The sequence below is a fragment of the Silene latifolia genome, chromosome 2 (genome assembly GCF_048544455.1).
Source record: "Silene latifolia isolate original U9 population chromosome 2, ASM4854445v1, whole genome shotgun sequence".
NCBI lineage: Eukaryota > Viridiplantae > Streptophyta > Magnoliopsida > Caryophyllales > Caryophyllaceae > Silene > Silene latifolia.
The window spans coordinates 155,503,415-155,527,591 of NC_133527.1; the positions used below are offsets into that span (position 1 = coordinate 155,503,415).

The 24,177-nt window shown below is 35.7% G+C and overlaps 1 protein-coding gene across 1 annotated transcript; it reads right to left on the reverse strand.

Moving 5' to 3' along the window:
• Positions 1 to 9,949: 9,949 nt before the first annotated feature.
• Positions 9,950 to 14,522, reverse strand: LOC141643162 (mannose-6-phosphate isomerase 1-like). The gene is made up of 5 exons (XM_074452203.1): positions 13,609 to 14,522; positions 12,857 to 13,024; positions 11,579 to 11,791; positions 10,988 to 11,245; positions 9,950 to 10,475 (listed from the first exon to the last, which is right to left on the reverse strand). The coding sequence occupies exons 1-5, from the start codon at positions 14,068 to 14,070 to the stop codon at positions 10,161 to 10,163; spliced, it is 1,416 nt and encodes a 471-aa protein (XP_074308304.1). The 5' UTR covers positions 14,071 to 14,522; the 3' UTR covers positions 9,950 to 10,160.
• Between the last annotated feature and the right edge of the window lie 9,655 nt (positions 14,523 to 24,177).

Sequence of the window (24,177 nt, forward strand, 5' to 3'; positions counted from 1 at the left end):
GGAACATCAAACAATAGTAATTAACAATTCATTGTGGTAACGCCACAAAATATTAAAACACACATTGTAATATAAACAATTATTATTTCCAACACGAATTAATGGTTAGATGAATACAAAAATATTTGATTTACTTCCGAGTAGAAAAATCACAGCATAAACTAACTTTATTTAAACTATTGGTGAATACATTGCCAAAATAAGTAATAAACCATCACAAAAGCTACGCATAAATGTTTAGTTACTCTTTTCTTAATTCATATGACCCTCCGAAGTCTATTCCCAAGACGAGACCACTTGTGCTTCCTAGGTTTAGGATCAGGTGTACGTTTTTGTCCAACATAAATCACTTCTTCTTCCATCTCATAGTCTGAGGCTCTCTGCTGTCGAGGTTAAAGTCTATCATTATCATCATCATAAAGTCCAGTCCACATAATATCTACTACTTCCTCCTCCTCATCATCATCATCGCTAATTTTTATCACCTCACAAGCTTCACTCTTCTTTTCCCCAAGGAACATACATGACTCTCCCTCCTCATCACTACTCCCATTGGTATGACTAAATTTTTCAGGTCCAAGGTTGATGCTATGATTATCTGCCCAACATACATATACTAGGTATCTCAATCTGTCTAAAATGACCTCATATGTGAGATGTGGAGGATAGATAGATCCATAATAATGACTATGATTCACATGCATCTTGTAGTTATCATACTCAATTATGTAATCTGCTCTTAATTTCCCTAAAGGTCCAGAGAAAGGTAGAGTGGTAACCAAAGTGTAGGCTCTAAGATGAGTGTCAGTTAGGTACTTTGAATTCACTAGAGCTCCATAAACATCCATTTGGGATTCCAAGGCTTTGCAATGCTCGTTCAAATCTGAGTCTGGGTACATGAATAGGTCCTCTGGGCGCGAAAAAGGACTCATCCTAAGGAATATAAGGGAATCAAGTTAGGTTACGGAATTCATATGCTAGTGTTTGTGCTATATAGGATGCATATGGTTACTAGATGTATGCTTGGTATGCGTGGAAATGCTATAAATATGTCAACTATTGGTTTGGTATGACGGTTACTTAATCTAATGAGGTACTACCCACCCTTCCTTCACAATTGATTTATTATTCATTCATTTTAATTCCTACCAACAACATCTAACTTAACATGGATGCAATATCGGTTTAGGGAAATACATTCCGCATATCACTAGACATGTAATCCTACTTTACATAATTTACAACATCAAAATATCAATGTTCAAAAGATAAGAAACAAAACTGATACATCTCAAGGCTAGGAACAACATGTTATAACTTCTAAAAATCATAGATAAATAATAACGTAATTACTTCTTGAGAACTTATACTTTTTAGAAAATATAGAGAGTTACTAAACCATGAGAAAAAAATCAAGTCAAAAATTCAAAGGGTCAATTTATAATGCATTTTACAAGCTACTTGGTCGAAACAGAAATTTTACAGCAACTTGTCAGAAACTTAGGTCAACTTGTAAAAATCGCCACAAATTGTCAAAAATTTAAATTGCAACGTGGCTTATTAATTTAGAAACATACACGAGTCTATTAAACAGTGGAGTTGTAATTTTACAAAATCTTTAAGTAGTTTTTAAATGGCAAATTTGACAAAAACATGGCGCGAAAACATCACTGTACATGAATATTTCGACTACTGTCCACTAAAATATTTATTTCTCCTAACCCGTATATTATTTGAACATGAGACTAGTGGAATATGAAATCTAACTCACAACGGTATCACACATAAAAATCTCGGACAAGAATTTTAAACCGACGGTAAATGGCAACCAAAACAATCAAGCGATAAAACTTCGAGAAACCAACCAAAATCACAACAATTAACACTTCACATGTTTAATCATATTAACCCCTTCCACATACATGCCAACATATTTTCCCCATATCATCATGCTTATAACAATGCTTAAATAAATCATGTTACACCCCTCCTCTGTAACATAAGGTTACGCCCCCGTAACCGCAACCATTAATGACAACAATACGCAACCAAGACAAACAAAATTCCTAAGAGAAATCTACTATATTCATTTTAATTTACCCCACACTCTCAAGTATTCTCTCAAGGTTACCGGTTCAAAACTGGAAGGTCCAAGGTACGAATTAGGCGCGCGCTTTCCTAACGGTACTAAGGGGGCTCCTAACAGTTCTACCCGGGGTTCATTTTATTTAGACACATCCTACGTTCATTATTATTCATTGGTTAGGCCTGAGGATCGTTTTGCTCTGATACCACTTTGTAACACCCTCATTTATTCAGGAGCCTTTAGCTAGACATCCCAAGTAAATGAGAGCGTTACCATCTCGGTTTCCCGAGGTAGTGAATAACAAAGTACAACAATACCAAAGTACTTTAAATTAAAACTTTAATGATTACATACATTTTACAATTTTGATCAACTAAAACTTAATATAAAAATAAATACAACTTGCAGCGGAAAATAAATAAGTGATATAACTATATATGTGATCTAGACTTCATCTAAGGTTCCAAGTTTGGCTCTCATCCCAATGCTCCCAAGTCAGCTAATCTTTGGTACCTGTCAACTCTGCTCCCCATAAAACGGTTCACCGCAGGTGTTCACGAATACACAGTCAACCACGAGGTTGAGTAGGAATAAAACTAAACAACAAGAACATACAATTATCAATCCAATTCAATTCACTTTCATTGCACAACCCCCTGACAACGTGCTCCTTTCCTTTACTTAGCACAACTCTCTTAACAACGTGCTCACATTACTTTGGTACCCCTCCCTTAACTACCGCCAATATGTAATAGTACCCCTCCCTCACAACGTACATATTACCATCACACCAGTGTACAAACTCCCTCAACAACGTACAACTGACTGTCGCACAGCTTTTCACAATAACCACATTTCAATCAACCATAGTAAATCAAATCACCTCATCAATATATTTAATATTAGCCAACACAAATCAATATAATTCACCCTCCGAACAATTACGATATGATCAATCAATATATGCAATATAATCCCCCCTTCCAACAATTACGATAATATCAACCAACACAATTCACATACGATCAATTCACTTTAACGTAAGTAATCCACCATACCAAACATAGATGATTAAAAGTCGAGTTGAGTAGGATTATCCCTACCTGGCAAGCAAGCACTCCAATTACGCAATTCAATAATTAAAGCGAATAAATCCGATTATAAACTCTTCACAATTTCCGTCACCTATTTAATAATAACAATTACAACAATTATAATTACTAACTTTACTTATTTATTAATTCATTTTATTTATTTTAATTATTAAAGGTCTATGATAACTAAAACCCGATTTAATACAAACCCGATTCACCCGACAAATTATTTAATTAAAACCCGACACACAATATGCCAAACAACACCCTATCTACACCCGTAAAACCCGTCACAAACACCCCCTCTAAACCCCTCCTTCCACGCCACCACAGGCCACCACTCACACCACCCAAGCCCGACACCAGCAGCCTGCAGTACCACACACCCAACTCACCCCTAACCACCAGCTCCACCACTACCAGCACCCTATAAACCCACGCCCTAATCCACCCGACACCAACAACACCCCTCTGACACACCCACAAAACCCGTCCCAAAACACCATCTAATGCCACCTATGCTGACGCCTACAACCACCACCCAACTCACCAATCCACCCTCGACACAAGCCACCCAAAACCACCCCAACCCAGACCTCCTACAACCACCAAACTCCCTCGAAAACCGCCTGCCCAGAACACGGGTTACTCCCCTGTTTTCGCCACCACCGCCACCTGCCACCATTCCGACACCACCAACATGGCCGACTAACTACCCCCGTTACAACCCCACCTTACCCAGGTCAAGACGAGGTCAATTAGGGGTTCAATTACCCATTCCAATCCCTCACGACCAACCCGCATAACCCTCCTGACCAGCCACCTTTAGCCGCCCCAAACACCACCCTATCACGGTCAATGACGGTCAACAATGGTCAGGTCAGAAACTTTGCAGTCCAATGTCGCTATAGGTCCAATTCCCGAGTCCTATGGCGGTCTATAGAAGTCATACTATCGATCTAAAGATGCTTGCATGAAAAGAATTTAAACCGATTTAAGATGAATAATTACCTCGAGTTGATTAATTGATTTATGTCAATTCCTTCTTCTTCCGTCTCCTAAAGCTTATTCTTTTAATTTGTGATTTATTTCTCAGATTTAAGGTGGTATTTATAGTGTAAGATTTAGAGAACACGGGGTCAATTAGGAAACTATTATGACTTACCTTATTCTAATTAGTATAGGAATTGCTATTACAATTATATTATTATTATGAATAATATTATTAATCTTACCGTAACTAGGATTACCTCATATAATATTTACTAATTTATTATTGCCATAACTTTATTATTATTATTATTATAATTATAATTACCGTTATATATTATTATTTCCTTATTATATTATTATTAATTTCCCGATATAAATCCCAATTACACCCATACCAATTTAATAAGTTTCGGCCCATATAATAATGGCACACGACCCAAAGCACAAATATTAGCTAAACCCAATTCCCGACTTGAATATTAATTTATTATTTAATTAACGTCTTACTTGTAATTACTATTAGAAATGTCTTTAATCAATTATTAAATTACATAAATTACTTTCACAATTTATTATTAAAATACGGAGTATTACAATCATATTTTTCATAGAACATTTTATGTGGATTTTTATTGGTGTTAGAATATTTTTGCTATTGTCGTATTATATGAACATGTTCAATGGATTTTTATGGAGTAATTTGGATTTTTGCTTTTGTTGTAGTTAATTTTAATTATAAATAATATTAATTGTAGTTATCTATAATGAAGAAAAGAAAATGATTCGAAATCCATTCCAAATGTGAATCAAACAACATGTATGGCATTTAGAATCCATTACAAGCTCAAACCAAACAAGCATTAAAAAGTATGGGGTTCTAACTCCATACCTCCTTGGTATTAGAATCCATTCCATTTCATTCCAATTGTTTGAACCAAACGGCCCCTAAAATGACACGGTTGATAAAATGAATACGGAGTATATTTGTGGATACATATGATGATATGAATGCTATGGTTTGTTGTGTTGTCACTTATGTACAATGTGACAGCATGTGGGGGAAGTAGGTTAATGTTCTACCTTTTATTGAGTAAACTTTGTAAATGTTTTGTCTATCCTCTCTAAGTTGTGAAAAATGTATATATGTGATATACTTGGAGATATATGGAGCGTGTTAAAGGAAAATATTGTATGATTTTGTGCGATACAAAATTGGATCTCAAATAATTTGTTATGTATAGTTTGCTATGACAATGAATTATTTGACATCTTGGTTTATGATGTTAATAATTTACTATATGACAATATTGGTCTCTAGTGACATGTTTCAGAAAGGGTAATTTTTTGTTCATCGTCTTATGTCATTTTGAATGTTAGCCTTGAAGCCTAATATATAGTCAATGGTGTCTGCTTAAGTCAATGCTTTGAGTAAGTTGTGGATTGTGGGGGCGTCTAGTGAAGGTAAGACTACCCTTAACTTTGTCGAAAAAATAATTGAGTTTCAGTGATGGAAGTGGTTATAATGACTATTACATGGATTTGGTTGATAGTTGTGAATACTCTAATATTGTGAGTGTATAAACTTGTTTCTCCGATTATGAATTTTATGAATGGTTGGTTGACAATACATGTGTTCGAGTAATTTTTTTTTTTTTTGGTTTAAATGCTTATAGCAGACAAAGAAAAGGTAAACGACGCATAATCTATATTTATTTGGTTTTGATTTTGTGATGTTTCTTTAACGGAAGTTATTGGTGATAATTGGATCACTAATATATGAGCTATTTAAGATGTATTGTTGAGTTTATACACGACAAAATGAAATTGGTGGAAAGGTTGTTACATTCATATATATGATGTTTGTATGCGTTATGAGAGATATGATATAGCTTATGTCATTGTTATCGGTGATGGACACTATGGTTTTTTGTAAACTAATCTATGAAAACAATTGTATCTTTGGGAATGAGTTTGCAATTTAATTGAACGTCAAATAATGATGAATTTTATTTGATTTTTAGATACAATTTTTCATAATGCTATATCATGTATGTTAACCATACAAATTGTGTTGTTAATATGCAATAAGGTGTGAAGATATTATGCTAGAATTGGCTGGACAAGGAGTTGAAAGGTTCAGAGATTTACTAGCATATATTTTTTTTTGTGGGGAGCTTTGGGTTCCATTGATGGTCATGCACCGGTAAGAAGTTACAATAAAGTGACTATTGACCAAAAGGATAATGGAAAAATATGATCAATATTAATGGGTTCGCAAAGGTTGTGAATTATAAGCGGATATCGAGATCCCTTACAAAATGTGATATCATAATAGTACGTACTTAAAATATGAAGGGGATATTGAGATCTTCTACCAATGGCCATGGTAGAAGTTGGTGTTGATGACACCACTAGGAATGGGTTTAAAACCTGTAAAGGGGTGAATTGTGATGGATACCCGTCTTAGTTCATCTAAGTTTAACGGGTCAAACTAAGTCACAAGGAACTCGAGTTGTAATACTACTACTATTCCTATTTAATGAAGTGATGTGGTATTACTTTGTGTACATTTCTTGTACTTCGGATATATTGTCATCGTGGAAGATTGAGCAATAGCTCTTAATGAGTTCATAGTCGTTATGGATGGTTTGCGACAATCAAACCTGATGAACTCACCTATGTGATTGTGGGGGTTTTTCGCCCTAACCCCAAGAGGTTCTTCAGGTTTTGGACCTCTAGAAGCATTCATTAAATAACCGGGAATTACGTGAGGGGCAAGTAGTATTTGTTCCTAACATTAAAGTTCATGATGAGTTCATGGATTATGCGAGTTCTAACCCTGATTTGGGATCAAGCAAGTGCGCAAAAATTCTCTTAACAACTCCATCTAAAGGTTAAAGGCTTAGTCCACCAAAAATGGCGGTTAGAGAAAATTTGTATGTCACTGGGTGTTGGTTAAAGTCCACAAGACACCTACATCTAAACGCTAAATCCCCGTTGCCTTAGTTACCTAATTTTTTCTCTCTTACTCCTATTTTCGTCATTGTGGGGGATTGTTGGAATAATGGCTCTAATAGTCTTTTTGTCCCACATTGGAAAAGTACTAACTAAGTTGTTTTTTGGAACATTTTTTAATGTTTTCAAAGGTTCAATTTCCGAGACTGATTGGCGCAGTCTACGGAATTGACTGTTGTGGTCATCCAAACTGATTGCCCAATTTACCATGCTTTCTTATTTTCCAAAATCTGATTTCGTTAATTCTTAAGTCTTTTTAGCCTATATAAACAAGCCTTCTCCTTCAGTTTGAAAAACAACAAAAATCATTCTTCTCCCATACATTCTTAAGAAATATTCTTTGAGGTTTTCTGGCAACGATCTTGGCTGTTCTCATCTGCGTCTTTGCCTACACCGAAGTCGGAGCGGTTGTGTTAATCCTGGGGGTCGAATGCCATTGAGTCCGTGTGTAGCAGACGGGGCATATTTGACTTTAGGACAGTGACCTCAAGTCACGTCACAACCTCCTCCTTATCCAGATAAGCTCTCTCCTTTTACTATTTCATAACTATTTATCATAATTACAATTATATTATTTACTTTATAATACATAAGCTAATTTGTCCGAGACATGTTATGTTATTTCGCTACTAGTCATACTCTATGTATAACACTTACCAGTTACCATCACTCAAATGCTACTTAATTTATTAAAGGATTATAATTACCCTAAGGTCTACTCTTTGGATGATTACTTCTTCTATAAATAAAGAGCTTTTGCATCATTTTATTACCCAAGACTTTTCTGAACATTTATTGAGAAAACACTTTGCAAAATTTAAGCTTTCGTTTTTCAACTTATTTGCAAAACTGTTTTTATTTTAAAAGTCTTCAATCATTTTTCAAAAGAGCTGTAAAATCTCCGTGTATCAGTTCGTTGCACTGTGATATCTGAGTTTGTTCCATGATCTCGTGTTTAAATCTTAATTGTGATATCCATGTTCATCAAGTGAACGATTGAGATTCAAAGACTCTCTAAAACTGTGAGATAGAACTTAAGTCTTGAAAAGAAGTAGCTTTGAGCAAGTGAAAGACTTGAAGCGGAAGTAGCTTCAAGCAAGTGCAACCGGAGTAGGTTGGTAAGTTATTTTCATTGTAAGGGATTTAGTAAGTTTGAGTAAATTTCTAAATAAGCAATAAAATAACGGTTAGACATAGGTCTCGGAGTAGAGGCTGAACCAATTTTTAAAAAGCATCGTCTTGTTTGTTCATTTACTTTTGCGTTTATTCTCCTTATTTATAATTGTTTATCTCGCAATTTGTCTGTGTCACAGTGTTCAATAATGTGTCTCAGATCTGCTGATTGATTCAATCTTGTGTATTTAAAATGATTAAGTATCTTAAGTATTTAATTTAAAAGGGATTCACTTAAGATTTTCATGGCTAAGAATACTCAACCTAAAAAGTATTCACTTTATATATATTCGTTGCTAAGTTGAAGAAAAATACTCTTTCATTCATACTTTTTCGGTCTGTGTAACAATCGACTTTACTGTGACATATACTGAGCTGAATCGACATATATTGAGTTGAATCCGCGTGTAGATACTTCTAACTCAAATAGTTCTAAGTATAAATACCTCTATTATTCAAAGTTTAATCAAAGTCAGTTTAGTCTAATTGTCCCAGTTTTTAAGGAAGCTTAATTCTAGATTAAATTTTTTAATTGGACACCTAATTCACCAATTCCCCCTGTTAGACGTTCTTGTCCTTGACTCTTCAGTTTAACACTAAAACTTGGGAGAGACGGTCTCTCACTAAGTTATTGAGAGACCAATCTTTCGTACCCTTTTATTTGTATTTCGTACCTCTTTTATTGTTGACCGTGACATAGTAATTTCGTAGCTATTTACATAATAAATGTACCCATTTAATCATTAATCATGATTTGTACCTATTTTATTACCTTTAGTACCACCTTTTCTTAAAATTGTACAATGGTCTCTCAATAAAACTTATTAAGAGACTGTCTCTCCAGGAGACTTACTCTCAGTTTAATTATTAGGAATTAAACAACTTTTTTCAAATATTGACGGAAAAAAACGGAACAGTTTTCCTAAACAAACCGAAATCATGAATGCCTTAACTCATTTTGTTAAGACCATTGAGAGAACAAAAAGACGTTGATAAATAAATGATATGAATGGGAATCCAGTAAGGCAGTAGTAAGTTATAATCCAACGTTGAAAGCTTGTAGTCTTGGTAAAGTACAAAATGGAGGCAACTAACTAAAACGTGTTCAAGGAAGAATACGCAATCAAATTGTTAGAACATGAATGAATTAGTTGTTAGTGTTGAACTGTTGATGTTGATTGTCAATTTTTAATTTATTATAAATCATTTTTAATCACGTAGTAATCATTGACCAGTACAAGATTTCATATGACAGCTGATTGGATTCAAGAATCTGACTAGCTCTTGCCGACGGCCAACATTACTTCTATATAACACCGACAGTAAACTGTACTTGTATACAACGGTTTTACATGTAAAACAGGTCTTCTTTGTACACGAGATCTTTGTACCCAACTCGTGGAAAGTTGATTTTTCAATAGTTTCCTTACTCCACCATATCTTTTATTTTTCAATATTTTCCTTACTCGTATATTTTCTTTTTGTGGAATTGTTCAGCTTGTTAAGACCTTTCCGTCACGAGCAAATTAATAGTTGTAGGAATCGGTCAATCAGTTGAAAAATTCAAAAGAAATCTGAGAACAGCAAGTACAGATAAAATAGATTTCTCTTACTGATTTCTATACACTCTTTCTTGTGTAGTAAGTATACGTTTCTTTCGCTAAATCAACAAATGGTATATAGTAAACTTATATAAACACATCGATTTGCTGCCTGCTGCCTGCTGCCTGCTGCCTGCTGGTACCCAATAGCATCAGCATCAAGTATGGAATATTCAACCAAATGGTTGCCTGGTTGGTTCACAAAAACTTGCTATTCACACCAGCTCTGTAGAGTTCCAGCCGGGTATCAGATGAAATGCTCAACTTAGAATTGGCTGGTGCGAATAAAACGTCACCTTCCCTGACCTTCTCGACAGAGAAACCTGCTTGTATTGTTCCAGTCCCTTGAGTAACCAAAAATAGGGACGGACCAGCAACTGACGGAAACGAGATTGTTCTTGATTCCGTGAGTTCACAATGATCAACCTCAAACTCCTCAAATGGAGGACGATACCTCTTTGCACATCCATCCGTGCCTTCGACGTTGAAACCCCTAAGAATTTCAGGACAGCCCTGCAAAAAACAATTATTTCAGTTATTAAGTTACCCCAACGCTTCAAAGGCTCTTGTATGTGGAAGGTGTGGGGGTGGGGGGAGGATGATTATAAACCGAACATGTCTTACAGAGATAATAAATCAGATTTTTGAAAAATAGAATTCACTGTGTGTTTACAACATATACTATTTCACTGATGTGTTTAACATGGAGACTTGAGCAGTTAAAAAGAGCAGGTCTTGAGCAATCATCCAACAAGTGTATGCTATTTCATATAATTCGGCTAATGCAAATGTCTAAGCTGGTAAAGTCATCTAGTGATGCTACTCATGGCATGGGTCTGAAACACGTTAGCGCCAAAATTGCCCGTGTGCCTTCTTTTACACCGATAAAATAGATCAGTTAATATGTCCATTCCAGAGTATTTAAGTTTCAAGTTGTGTGTTGCTATGGAGTGGATAAAGTTGTTGTGGTGAGTAGTATCAACATGAATTAGGTATGAATTAAGTACACCAAATCATAGATTTACCTGTTTGTAAGTAAGCATTTCACAGAGTGTCTGAACATCTCTCTGCTTTGGGGTCAAACCAGCTCGAACGACATTATCTGAAGTCGCCATGCACTCAATACATTCGCCAGAAACATAAGCATGGAGTTCATTAGCCCCCAAGCACAATGCTTCACCAGGATTAAGTGTCACAAAGTTCATAAGGAAGGCTGCTAGTACGCCTACGTCTCCCGGATACTGCTCTTCAAGCCGCAGAACCAACTTTTCCTCAGATGTCAACTGAAATTCATCCAAAAGACGACAATTAGGAAAGATAATTTTTTTTCTTGAGCGTATTTTCTGAAGAGTGCAAGTCTACTCAATCATGAAAAAGTTAAAATAAATGACCTATAAGAACAAAACTTTACGCGATAAAAGTTTTAGTGGGAGATAAATGTTGGTATTTGCGAGTACGGACAAAAAATATATCAGATTGTTTCTCATTTTCAGTTAATAGAGTTCCTGTGCTTTTGCAATGCAATTATTTACTGTGACTGTTCACTAGAACTAACCATGATATAGTGGTATTAACTGGATTGTAACAAAAAAAAAACATCATTTACAGAATCTTACGTTTTCCTTCTTCCTCAAGCGACTTATCAATTGAGACAACACCTCAGCAATTACATGGCTACTTGCAGACATAATTTGTGTAAATAATTGTCTCAAAGCAGCTTTCACGTTCTCTTCCCCATCTTGAGGGGTGATATTTGCAATACCGTCAACAATCACGGAACCTACCAACTGTGAAATTTCGGGAACACTTTTCAGAGTCTTTTGAAGATCCTATAACAGAAAGCGAGCAAACAATTAGCATATTGCACATTTCAACTTGCAGCCGTTTATTAGAAATACAAGAGGTGAAACAATCAATTAGCCACATAAACCAAAACAATATAAACAGGCCAAAATCATACAACTGAAGAGAAAAATGACGTTAAAGATCAAAATGTAAGCAACAAAAAGTAGCCAGTAACTCTCTGAAAAAACCCTAGCCTCCATCCATCAAATTCGGGGCTCTTCATCTTTCAATTAATAGTATGCGTATCTATCATCTAATCAATAAAAGTCTCTTTTTTGGGAGAATCATTTTTCAGTTTTTTCTGTCCTTTATTTCGGGGATTTTCCAGTTAATCCGTTTCAATCAAAATATAGACAAGAGTAATTCGTTGATGGTTCGTCGCACATTACTTCAATGGATACAAGTTATTTGTCAACGATCTATGGAACTAGTAGGAGGTATTTTTCCTTTTACAATTTATCCCCTCATCAAAAGTTGCATGAAGATAGCGATACGAGGCCGAGCCGAATTGTCAGATCATTGTTTGAGATCCCTAGTATACAAGAAATTTATTTTTCTTTGGTTTCTAATAGATTCGTTATCGATTACAGTTATTCTTTGTAAGTGCCGTATGGCGTTCTATTAATGAAATTATTCTTCTATTTCAGGGGGAAAAAAAAAAAAAGTAGCGAGTAAGACCAAAAGTGTCCTAACAATATAACTTGAGTTTTACCGCAAACTATCAAACTCCACAAAGACTCCTGTAAGGTGATTTTACAAAAACATACTCCGTAGTAGGTTTTTGAGGTAAAAATAACGTGATTTTACTATGATGCTTATGTAAAACCTCCTTAGATTGGTATTTATGATCAAAGAAGGCTGAATCGGAAGAATGCTCCATCATACAAACAAAGTAACTTCCTAACATTCAAGTGACTTATTTTGCGACCAAATATTTTGAAATGCTATTGGACACATGCAAACATTACAAGAAACGAAAGCAACTCAAAGCAACTGAATACTAGCTCAGGAAACAATACGAAGAAACCAATAATGGATTGGTGTCTCACCTCAATACCAACAAATCCACACAGGATTTCGAACTTGGTTATAGCAAGAGCCATTTCTGGTTTATGATTCGCATCCTTGTAGACCTTAGGATACTTCAAATGCAAAGTTTTCGCTAACTGTTTGCAAGGGTGAGCTTGTATTGACAATGGCTTTGCAACTGATAACACCTATATCACATGATCAAAACCAGCACCTCTTCAAATTAGTCACTTCTAACTAGCCATATACCAAGAATGCTACTACTTCACAATTTAATCATGAAAGCACCCAATAAGTAATGAGTCAATAACAACCATACAAGCCGCTAGCCGCTCCAAATACCTCTAAAACGCGATAACAAAGCAAAAACTGGGCTCAAGGCAGCTCTAATCATAAAACGGGTCGAGATTACAAGATTTTGAGTAATTTAAGCTGAAAACTCAATAACAAAATGTTGCTCGGACTCTTCCATATTACCCCGTGCACCCGTGTCGGACACTCAGACACTTCATTCTAGACCAAAACATGAATTGTTTTCATAAAATAGAGGAATCCGACACTTGGATACGCACCGGTGTCAGATACTTCTAACCAAGTCCGAGCGGCATAGATAACAAACATAACCAACTCACATCAAACTACAAGAAACAATCAACTTAAGCAACCAAATTGTATGTCCAATTCTCCTATAATCCTACACACAAACTACACTAAAGATTGAAACATTCAAACATTCAAACTATGAAAAATCAAAGCAACAACAAATAATTACCTTAAACAAGAAAGGTAGATCAGAACCCCACTTCTCCAAAACCTTATCACCAAGAACATAAGGATGATTTTCAATCAATTTTTTAAGAGTTTCACCAGGATTATTAACCGAAATTCCATCACTTCTAACAACATAAGATGAACCAGAAGCATGAGTACCCATCCATAATTCAGCATAGGGTTTGTTTGGATCAACATTTCCCCCAAAATTAGCTTTATGTAATCTATAAACTTGAGTATTTGACCCAATTCTACCCCAATCATAGTTCTTAACTGTACATCTAAGTTTATGAAGTCTCTCTTCATTCCTCCATGCAGTACTTGCAACCTCCCTTTTCTTCTTAAGTTTAAAATTAATCTGAATTCTTTTCCTTTTACATAATGAAATCAAACAAATACCCAAACAAATTAATGAAATTCTGAGTAAAATAAAGTATGATTCACCATCGATTATGTACTCCATTGTTGATTAAACGGAGGCGAGAGAAAAATCCCACCTCCAAAATGTGAAATTACACAATTATGAACAAAAAAGATGATTGAAATTGATGAAAAATGGAAATGGGTATACAAAAACAACCAAAGATTGGAACTTTATGAAAGAGGGTGTTGAGAAATTAAAAGGGTATTTTAGGACGATTAAATTATGTACGCCATTGTTAAATGGTATGATAAATAAGGAGGTTTCAGAGATCAATGAAGAGAGATAAAGGGAAAATTTAAGGGAGAAGAAGAGTAATGGTGAAGGTATATATACATATAAATTGAGGAAGAAAGACAAAAAGGGATTTTATTTGTTAATTTGTTTGGTGAAGTCAAAAATTAATTTGGGAATTATTATTTTTGAAAGTGTGGGAGGAAGAAGATGGAGTGGAAGGTGGGAAAGGGCAGCGGGGAAATGTCAAATGTCGGAGGAAATTGAGAGCGTATATTCGGATTTTATTTTAGAGCAGGTCTCCGTTATGATTTACATATCCTTCACAAGTACCAATCGTTGGTTGGCGCAGTGATAGTATGGGGCTGTGCTTGGTAGGGAGGTCTGTGGATCGATCCCCCCAACTGCGATTGGGAGGGGTTTAAATACCGTAATCCTTAGACACACCCTGAAATCCGGATTAGTCGGCCCAATGTGGTTCGGATTACCGGATGGTTTAGACAAAAAAAAAACATATCCTTCACAAGTTTACCAGTAGGTGGATTATACATCTGATGTACTACATCCAATTCTATAGTTTTTGAGCATTATAATAAAGTTTTTGAGTTTTGTTTTAAAGTTTTTAAGTTTCACTATGAATTTTTTGAGTTTATTCACTCCAACATTAAGCTCTAAAAATATGCAATAAAACTCAAAAACATTACATATAAGTTTAGTTAAATTTGAGTTTTGACGGAAAAAATATTATAATCTAACTTATAAAGTTTAATATACTCAAAAAAATACACATGCTCAAAAACAAATAAAATTTTAGGTCATAAACTCAAAAAAAATACATATATGCTCAAAAAGCCAAGAAGTTAGAGGTAGTACATCCGATATATGTTCCTTTTTCTCCAAGTTTACGGGTTAGGTATTATTTTATGTGGATAGATAAAATAAAATAAATTGCTACTCCTTAAATATTCTGCTTTTTTTTCTTTATCTATTTTATTACATGGATAATACTTAACTCATCGCAAATGATTGATACTCGTGTAACACAAATTCATTTATATGCCTTACTAGTATTGGTGCCCGGCTTCGTCCGGGTTACCTCTACTTACCATTAAATTTTTTTTTCATTAAATAAAATTACGTAAAGTTGCATAACCCATAAATTTATTATTAATATATTTTTTTATAACATATCCTAAAATTACGATGAAATAAATTTTGAGACAAATTCACTACTCCCGCTATTAATATTTTACTCTTATTAATGAAACAATAATAATAATAACATTTCATTACTTGTCCGTAATCATTGTTACTTTCACTACTCCGCCGTAATTATTGTTATTGTCACTACTGCCGCATTAATATTGATAATTTCACTACTCCCGTCGTAATTATTGTTACTTTCACTATTGGCGCATTAATATTGATTACTAGTTTAGATCCCGCTCATAAATGCGCGGTATTTATAGAGTTTTTACTTTTATATTACTTAATAATGCTAAAGTAATACCTCACTAATTTTTCATATTTCATGTCATTATATTTTGATATAAGAAAAAAATTGAATCAGTAAAATTATTCAAGAAAACCGAGTAAAATTGAACTTCAAAATAATAATGGTATTTAATTAATTGTTCATTTTCTCGTTATTATATATTTTTTCGAGGAAAATAAAAATTAAAACTGAAAATTATTCAAAGAGAATTGCATAACATGCTCAAATGTATTTTTTAAAAACATTTTTTATACCACAAAGCTAATGATTCCAATTTATTAATTCTCTCATTTGTTTTTGTCATGTAAGTAATCAAAACGATTTATAGTTTTGTTTATACATAATATGAGTCAAGTCATTCTCAAATAATAACATCAATAAAAGATTTAATAGTTTATAGCTTTATAATATTTATATTTTAATTAAAATATTATAGTTTAGTGTTTAGTGAAAATCATAAAATTTGATGAAAAAGTTAATATTAAATGAAAAAAATTATATAATGAAATACATTATAATTACTAATTACCTTATTTAGTGAATATAATTAAATTATCAATACTTTCCTTATTTAAAAAGATGCTTTTTGGAGGGAAAATTTTGGAGTTCACCTATTCATTTAGTAAATAGGGGATTTCACCACTCCCGTTGTTGTTTCTACCACTCTCACTGATCTCGTTGATAATATTGTTACTTTTACTATTCAAATGAGTGATTATTATCATATAACTATATCCAATGTTACTACAATTCTTTTCTTTACTGACGAAATTACTTTTACTACTTAGGCATGCAATTTTAAGAGAATTATATATTTATATAAATATATTACATATATGCATTAAATCATATCGAAAGAATTATGCAATATTATATATTATGGAATCTAACTTGAATTATTTATAACCTACTTATTATATTTTTGTATGTTAAATAATTAACATATCTATACATCTAATAAACTATAAAGTTTAATAAAATTGCATAGATTTTAAATTTAATATATAGTTTTATGATGATAATAACTAATACCATAAATGTGCATGTTTATAGTAATTAATTATTTTATTTTAAGGAAATTGACCATCTTAATTAATTATTTTATTTTAAAGAAATTGGCCATGTTTAGGAAAATTACCAAGCTTCTATATAATTTAATTTTAACCCAAACTATATAATATTTGCATTGAAATCCCTTAATCGGGTCCATCACACGGTGCTATTGATTTAAAACTATATAGTATAATTAATTTGTATAACTTTCTTTAATTACATTGAAGTCCCTTGGTTTCTGAATTTAATATATAGTATTGATTTGGTAAATTAGCTGAACTGAAAACCTAATTAGAATGTACAACGTATTTTGTAACGATAAGGTAGCGGAATATTAGGGACTGATAAGGAAGTTGATTATGTAAAAAAAATGTTTGACGAACTAGTTGGAAAGATAGCTGACTTTTGATAAAATAACCATAATAATTATTTAATATTACAAATTTGAATGTATAAAAAAAAAGGAAAATAAATAAAAACAACTATTGTAACTTATTTCTCACACGCTACCCTCGTACCCTAGATAGCTTTTCATTTTCGATAACTTATTTGGTAAATAAGCTACTCTTACTAAACACTTACAAAATAATAAGATAGCTGAAATTTTGGTCAAATAAGCTACTATGTTGAAATAAGCTAACATATTTGTGTTGCCAAACGGAGCCTATACCGGGTAAAATCAACTCGACCTGAATGACAAACTTGTACCTGACTAGATACCTGAAATGTTGACCCGAGCATGACCCATAACCCGAATTGACACGAACAAATATGACTCCACTCGAATGTTAATTGTTGCAAACTAACAATTATCATTAAAGAACTTGATAATAATATATCCGAAAATTACCCGAACCTGATCCAATTTTCCCCCCACTTCGAAACCGAATTATTGTAAACCTGAAAATGACCAATCAACCTGATCCAATTGCCCCGATCAAAAAATACTAACCCGAGACTCGAAATTCACTCGAACGACAGCATCCCAATGTGTTCCAAAACCCGAATTGACCAGATTCGACCCGAACTTAGCCGGAGCTTTGTTGACTCCTAACTAGGGGTATTGAAAACAATAAACCGAGGCAAAAACTGTGCATTTTAACCATTCGGTTAACCAAACCGTTAACTTTGATATTGAATTGGTTCGGATACGGTCCACATTTTTAGAAAATTGGATAACCGAACCGAATTTAATCGTTTGACAGAAAATTACACAAAAAGAACCCAAATAAATATTATATTAAAAAAATTGTTCTTTCAGTTCATTTTTCCAGTGCAATCAAACAAAAAAAAAACTCTTAAATGGATTACTATTAAAGTTTATCTAGGTAATATTATGGTTGAGTTTGAGTATAATAAATAATGAAAATTTAATCAAATCACTGGAAAAAATAAAAGAAAATTGAAAACAAGTATACGTTGAATGATTAGCGATTAACCGTTAATCGCACCTGCACTATTGTTTATAACCGTTAGAAATGATGCGATTTAGGTTCGGAGTTTGGCCGAACAGAATCGCATATGAACCAAATTAAATTAGCGATTCAGTGAATCGAACCGTTTTTGAACACCCCTACTCATAACTAACTCGACCTGAAATGTCTCGATTCGAAACCACTCAACTCGAAAATGACTCGACAAAACATAAAACTAATCGGTCAAAATGATTTGAAATGATTAATACGAAACCACACTTAGTACACAAATTATTTGCGTTAAATAAAGAATCAATCATCAAAACTAGACTATAAATAAGTAATAATCTAAAATGTACATTTTTCTCTCTTAATCAGTGACTCAAAAATGACGACCTGACTTGAAATAACATGACCCACTTCACCGGAGTAACAAACCCCAAACCCAATGACCTGACATGAACTAACCCGAAAATGAGACACACTCGAACTGATTCGACGATCCTAACTGACTTGGCCTGGACTCAACTCGACTGGGCAGTTGGCAAGGTCTAACCTGAACCTAAAATTTGGGATAGCACAAATAATGAATATGCATATAATGGGAATCGAACTTGGGATCCATAGGTAAAAGAAAAAAATTCTTTACCACTAAACCACTTGATGTTCCTGCATATATAATGCGCATATATATACTTATCTATTATTTAGCAATATTTGAGGTAGCAGAAATTTGTACGCTTAACCGATTTTTTTACGTTTAGATAGTGACCGTCACCCTTTACTACTAGGTGGGTCCGCCCCTGAATACCATAGTTTTCGAACATGCAATAATCATAGATAGTTAAACACATTCATACGATATCTTTTAGAATCGAGTTAAGTCTAATTGACAAGCCAAACTCACAAACTAGCTCCTGATTGCACGTAATTCGTAAATCATACTAGTACACTGACATTTTGAATCGATACCGACAATTTCTATAGCATAAAAGTGGATAATAAACTATAGCAACCGCCTTAGAGATTAGGTAAAGAAATTGTTATTTAATATACTACGGTTGAAAGTTTTCAAATATTAAATAGTTACCCAATACAGATGGGTTAATATAATGGTGAAGTTTATGCTAATTTGGTTTCGGCAGAACTGTAAAAATATACTCCCTCTTATTTGGGGGTTTTCTTCTCCTTTGATGTGAGCACAAAATTTTAGGAGATGATTAAAGAATGAATAAAGAAAGATGTTGGAGTTTGTGGATTGGAGAGAGGAATGAATAATTAGAAATTAAATAAGGAATTGTGAGTTAGGTGGAGTTTGGTAATAGAAGAGAGGGATGAATAAAATAAGAGTAAAAGTTGGGTGGGGTTTGGTAATAGGAGAGAAGGATGAATAAAATAAGAGTAAAAGTTTCCAAAATAAGAAAGGGGAAGAAAACCTGAATAATCCGTTTAAGGAAATATGGAAGAAAATAGTGAATAAGAGGGAGTACTACAAGTTGGTTAAAACATATATAAATAAATTCATTCTTATCTAAGACGGATATATTTATTTTAAATAACAAACGAGTTAAATACATCTTATTCTTATTTAATAAAAAATATGTAATAATTTAATTTTTTTTATGGCAATGGTAAAGATTTTCTGACACAGTTAAAACCCGACTCTCAGAGTTAGGTTCTATTATTACATAATTTGAAACAGAAATTAAACTAGGGATAGGGTTGACAAGCAAAGTAGGTTTCTTGAGGGGACGATTGGAGCTGACCAAATGTGCCAACATTTCTCTTCTCTTCATTATTAGCTAAGCTTCAGAGAAGTACCTGCAACAAGACACATTTACGCCACAAAGACGTAGAAATTTATGGAAAAAAGATCTACTTAAAGAGCAAGTAAATAAGCCGTGTCTTAGAGATTCAACCGTTTGCTACAATTACTCCCTTACGCTATAAGTTGAAAGTCAATTAGCTACAGATATTTCAGTAGCAAATCACTTGATTTCGGTAGCTAATTACAAATAGAGACGGAATTTTCGACGGAATATGGTCCGTAGCTAAAAGCCTTATAGCTAAATTTGCTACGGAATTGGCTACTAATTATTAGCGACCAAATGTGAAGTAGCTACTTTTGCGACAATAATAAAGATCAAAGTTGAAGTAGCTACATTAGAGTCCACAAATTGTATAGTAGCTAAACTAGTGACCAACTTAGAGACCAATTTAACTGTTTCTAAATTAACGACCAACATGTTAGTATCTAAAGTGGCTACGACATAGGAACGCATTACATCAAAACGGATTCCGTCACTTTGACTCAAGAATTCCGGATCAGAGGAAAAGTAGCAGCAGTCTAGAGTCTCCTAGGGTTTCTGTCTAAGGGTCTTGGTTCTTCCTCTTTCTCGAGGCTCGTCTTACGATTTCGATCGTGGGAACTCTTTCACCACTTTATAGTTAGACTCGGGGATTAAGCATCTACTACTTTTCTTTCTTACTAGTGGCTCTTTGTTCTAGTCTTTCAGATCCCTGCTTGTAAAATCTGTCGTGTCTTTGTTCGTATCTTTGTGCGCTTTTGTTTCTTTTGTGCAGGTTCAGATGTCGAGTTTCACAGCGGGCCGAAATCGGAACGGGAACGAGGTTTTGGTAGTCGAGGAGGATCAAGAGTTTTCTTCGTTTGAATGGGAGGAGACTACTGATGATATTGGCGATAAGAATAAGTTAATTTTGGTGGCTAAATTGTGGGCATCGAGGGCGATTAATGTTAGGGTAGCGATTGATCCTATGATACGATTATGGAATTCAGCGAAGTCCATTGTGGGAAACGTAGTGGATGCAAAGGAGAAGGCTTTCATTTTTCGCTTCGATCTGGAAAGGGACAAGGCTAGGGTTTTGGAAGGGCAACCATGTCATTTTGACAACTTTGTCTAGTGCTTCAATGAACCAAATCGGGCAGGTAAACTCACCGAGGTTCTGTCTTTTCATTTTCCAATATGGACTAGGATTTATAACTTGCCGTTATCGGGGCGTACATGTCGATCAAATGTTATGCGTATTGGGGGTTGCTTGGGAAAATTTATTGATGCGGAATTGGGTCCAAATGTCGAGCTTGATAGGGCTATTCGATTCCGGTTTCTTCATGATGTTCGAAAGCCTCTCAAATATTTTGTACCCATTAAGATGAAAGAGGGTAATACGGTGAAGTTTAATGTCAAATATGAAAGAATTCCTTTGGGTGTGGTACTATTGGCCATGGAGAGAAAGATTGTGATGATGGACCTTATGAGGAGGATGATCTAGTGTTTGGGGGAATGGTTGAGGGCATCTCCGTGGAAAGTTTTGAAGATGGTTAAGGATGGTCCAGGAAGAGTTGCTCGGGATCTTTGAGGCAGTTTCGAAGCTGCTAATGCTGCTAACTCGGAGAGGGATATTTCAACCATGATTGAGAGGCTACAATCTATTTCTCTTGACCTCTGTGTCAAGAAAGAAGGGAAGGGAGTAGGTGCTACTAAAGATGGGGAAGGGAGAGTCAATCAAGGGTTCAGCTACTGGAATGGAAGAGGTTTCTGTGGAGGGGGTAGGGTAGGTTGTCGAGGAGATTGGGGCCCGAGACCTGGGTTCGATTTCGATTGCGATGGCTGCAAGTAATAGGCTGAAGGAGAGGGTGCCTCACCATGAGGTGGAGAAGGGGGTATGACTGTTGAAAGGGGGGGGGGGGGGCTGAGTTGAGGGAGTGGGTGGGTCAGACTAAAAGGAGAACTGTGGGTGATAGTGGGGAGAATGGTGTGGTGACTGGGGGTAGTAAGGGGATGAGCTGGGAATGGCTAGTGAGGGAGGCAGTGAATGAGGGGGTGAAACAAAGTGCAGGGGTGCGCAACGATTCTGGTAAGAGAAGTAGGGAGAGTTTGGAGTCGGGAGAGGTTCAGAAGCGTGTTAAGTTATCTATTGACGGGGGCGTCTTTATACTTGAGGTGGAGGTTGGTGATGACCAACCCGCCGGGCCCAATGAATATTATAAGTATCAACTGTCGGGGCTTGGGCAACTCCGACATGGTTCGTGCTCTCCGGTAACTTATCCGGAGAGAAGCCCCGACCATGCTGTTTTTATGTGAAACTAAGTTGTGTGGTCGTGAGATGAGGAGGGTGAGGGAGGGAATACCAGAATAGAGGGCTATTATGGCATGGAGGTTGATAGTGTGGGAAGGTCCGGGGGGTTGGCTTTTATGTGGAAAAAGAATATTGATTGTGTTTTTAAGTCTTCTTCGGTTCACCATATGGATTTTACGATTAGAGGGGTTGGTGGGGGGAGTGGAGGTTAACAGATTTTTATGGATGGGCTGCGGTAGCGGAGCGATATCTCTCTTGGGATCTGCTGCGTCTACTCTACAATCAGTCGCCTTTACCTTGGCTATGTATTGGCGACTTTAATGAAATACTTTTTTCCACGGAAATGAAGGGAGGGAGTAGACCACAATGGCAGATGAACAATTTTCAACGGGCAGCGAATGATTGTGGGTTGCGTGATGTTTCTTGGGAAGGATATAATTTCTCGTTTGATAATGGACAAAGTGGTGTTGCGAATAGGCAAAGTATGCTTGACAGGGCGATGTGCACAGTTTCGTGGCTGGAGATGTAATACCCAGGATATTTAAGGGCCTTGTTGACTGACTCTGTTGACCAAGACCGACCTTGGGGAGGAAGGGGGGAAGGACCAGACTTACAACACATATTTGATAGGATGGCTTACTCGACCTAGCAGAGGCTACTCGGCCGAGTATCATCAATACTCGACCGAGTAGAGCCTACTCGGCCGAGTACTCTGGTACTCGACCGAGTATGGCTGCTGTTGACGCGTTAATATAAAACGCAAGTTCGCGATTTTTATTTCATTTCCCATTTCCTCGATAGTTCCTCTTTCTCTAACCCTAGCCTGCCTCCCTCTCCTATCACCCATTTCTACATACTCTCATGAGTTTAGACTAAACCCTCACCAAGGGAAGGATGGGATTCACTTAGGAAGAATGGCGTGCGTGGTTGTCGTCTGTGTCGCCGTCGAGGCGTGCGATAGGTAAGTTTCTGCCATGTGCTTCTTTTGGGTAGTTCGTTGAGGATAGTTGTGTAATAGGAATGGTTATCGTTGTAGGATGCGTCATCGGAGTCCCGCTTGGTCGTTATAGATGTCTTCCATGGTTGTGTCGAGGTAGGTTTTCCTACTCAGTACCGTTAATTGATTGTGACTGTTATTGTTTCATATCTTTTGTTATCTGCTGATCATCGGAGGTTGGGTGTTGTGGTGACGGTGTTGGTGTGGCTGTGTTGTGACAGTTGTGGTGTTGTGACAGCGGTGATGCTGTGTGTGTGATTGTGGTGGAGTCACTTGCGGGAGTGGCTTCACACCCTAGTTCGCCCTCCGTGGAACCCGTCACGGGAGGGGATGTGCACATTAAGGGACAGAGATTGTTAGTCGCTCGTTGATGAGCTGGACTAGGTGGGATGGGCTGCGGTCACCCACTGGCGGCGAGGATTACCTGTTGCGATGGGTAATCTGACAGGGCTATACACTTCGGTGGGTAGCCGGTTACCGAGCGAGATCGGGAGACTGGATTAGAGGATGATCAGCTGGTTACATTGTTTATCTGTTTTACATTTGATTAGTTAGTACTGACCCCGTGTTGTTTTGTGGTATCTGCGGTGATCCATTCGGGGATGGTGAGCAGTTGGCTTAGCAGGTACTGTTGACTATGGCAGCTAGGATTGGAGGGATCGAGTCATCACGCTACCAGTCTAGAAGAGCTGTGTCATGAGTTGTTGTAGTTTTATCTTTGGTCTAAAGAGTTTGTATTGAGTCGTAGTGTATAAGGTACATTAATATTCTATAATTGTTCTTTTATTGTCTAATTTGATCTACTTCCTCGGGAAACCGAGATGGTGACACCGTCATACACTGGGATGGTCCTTGGT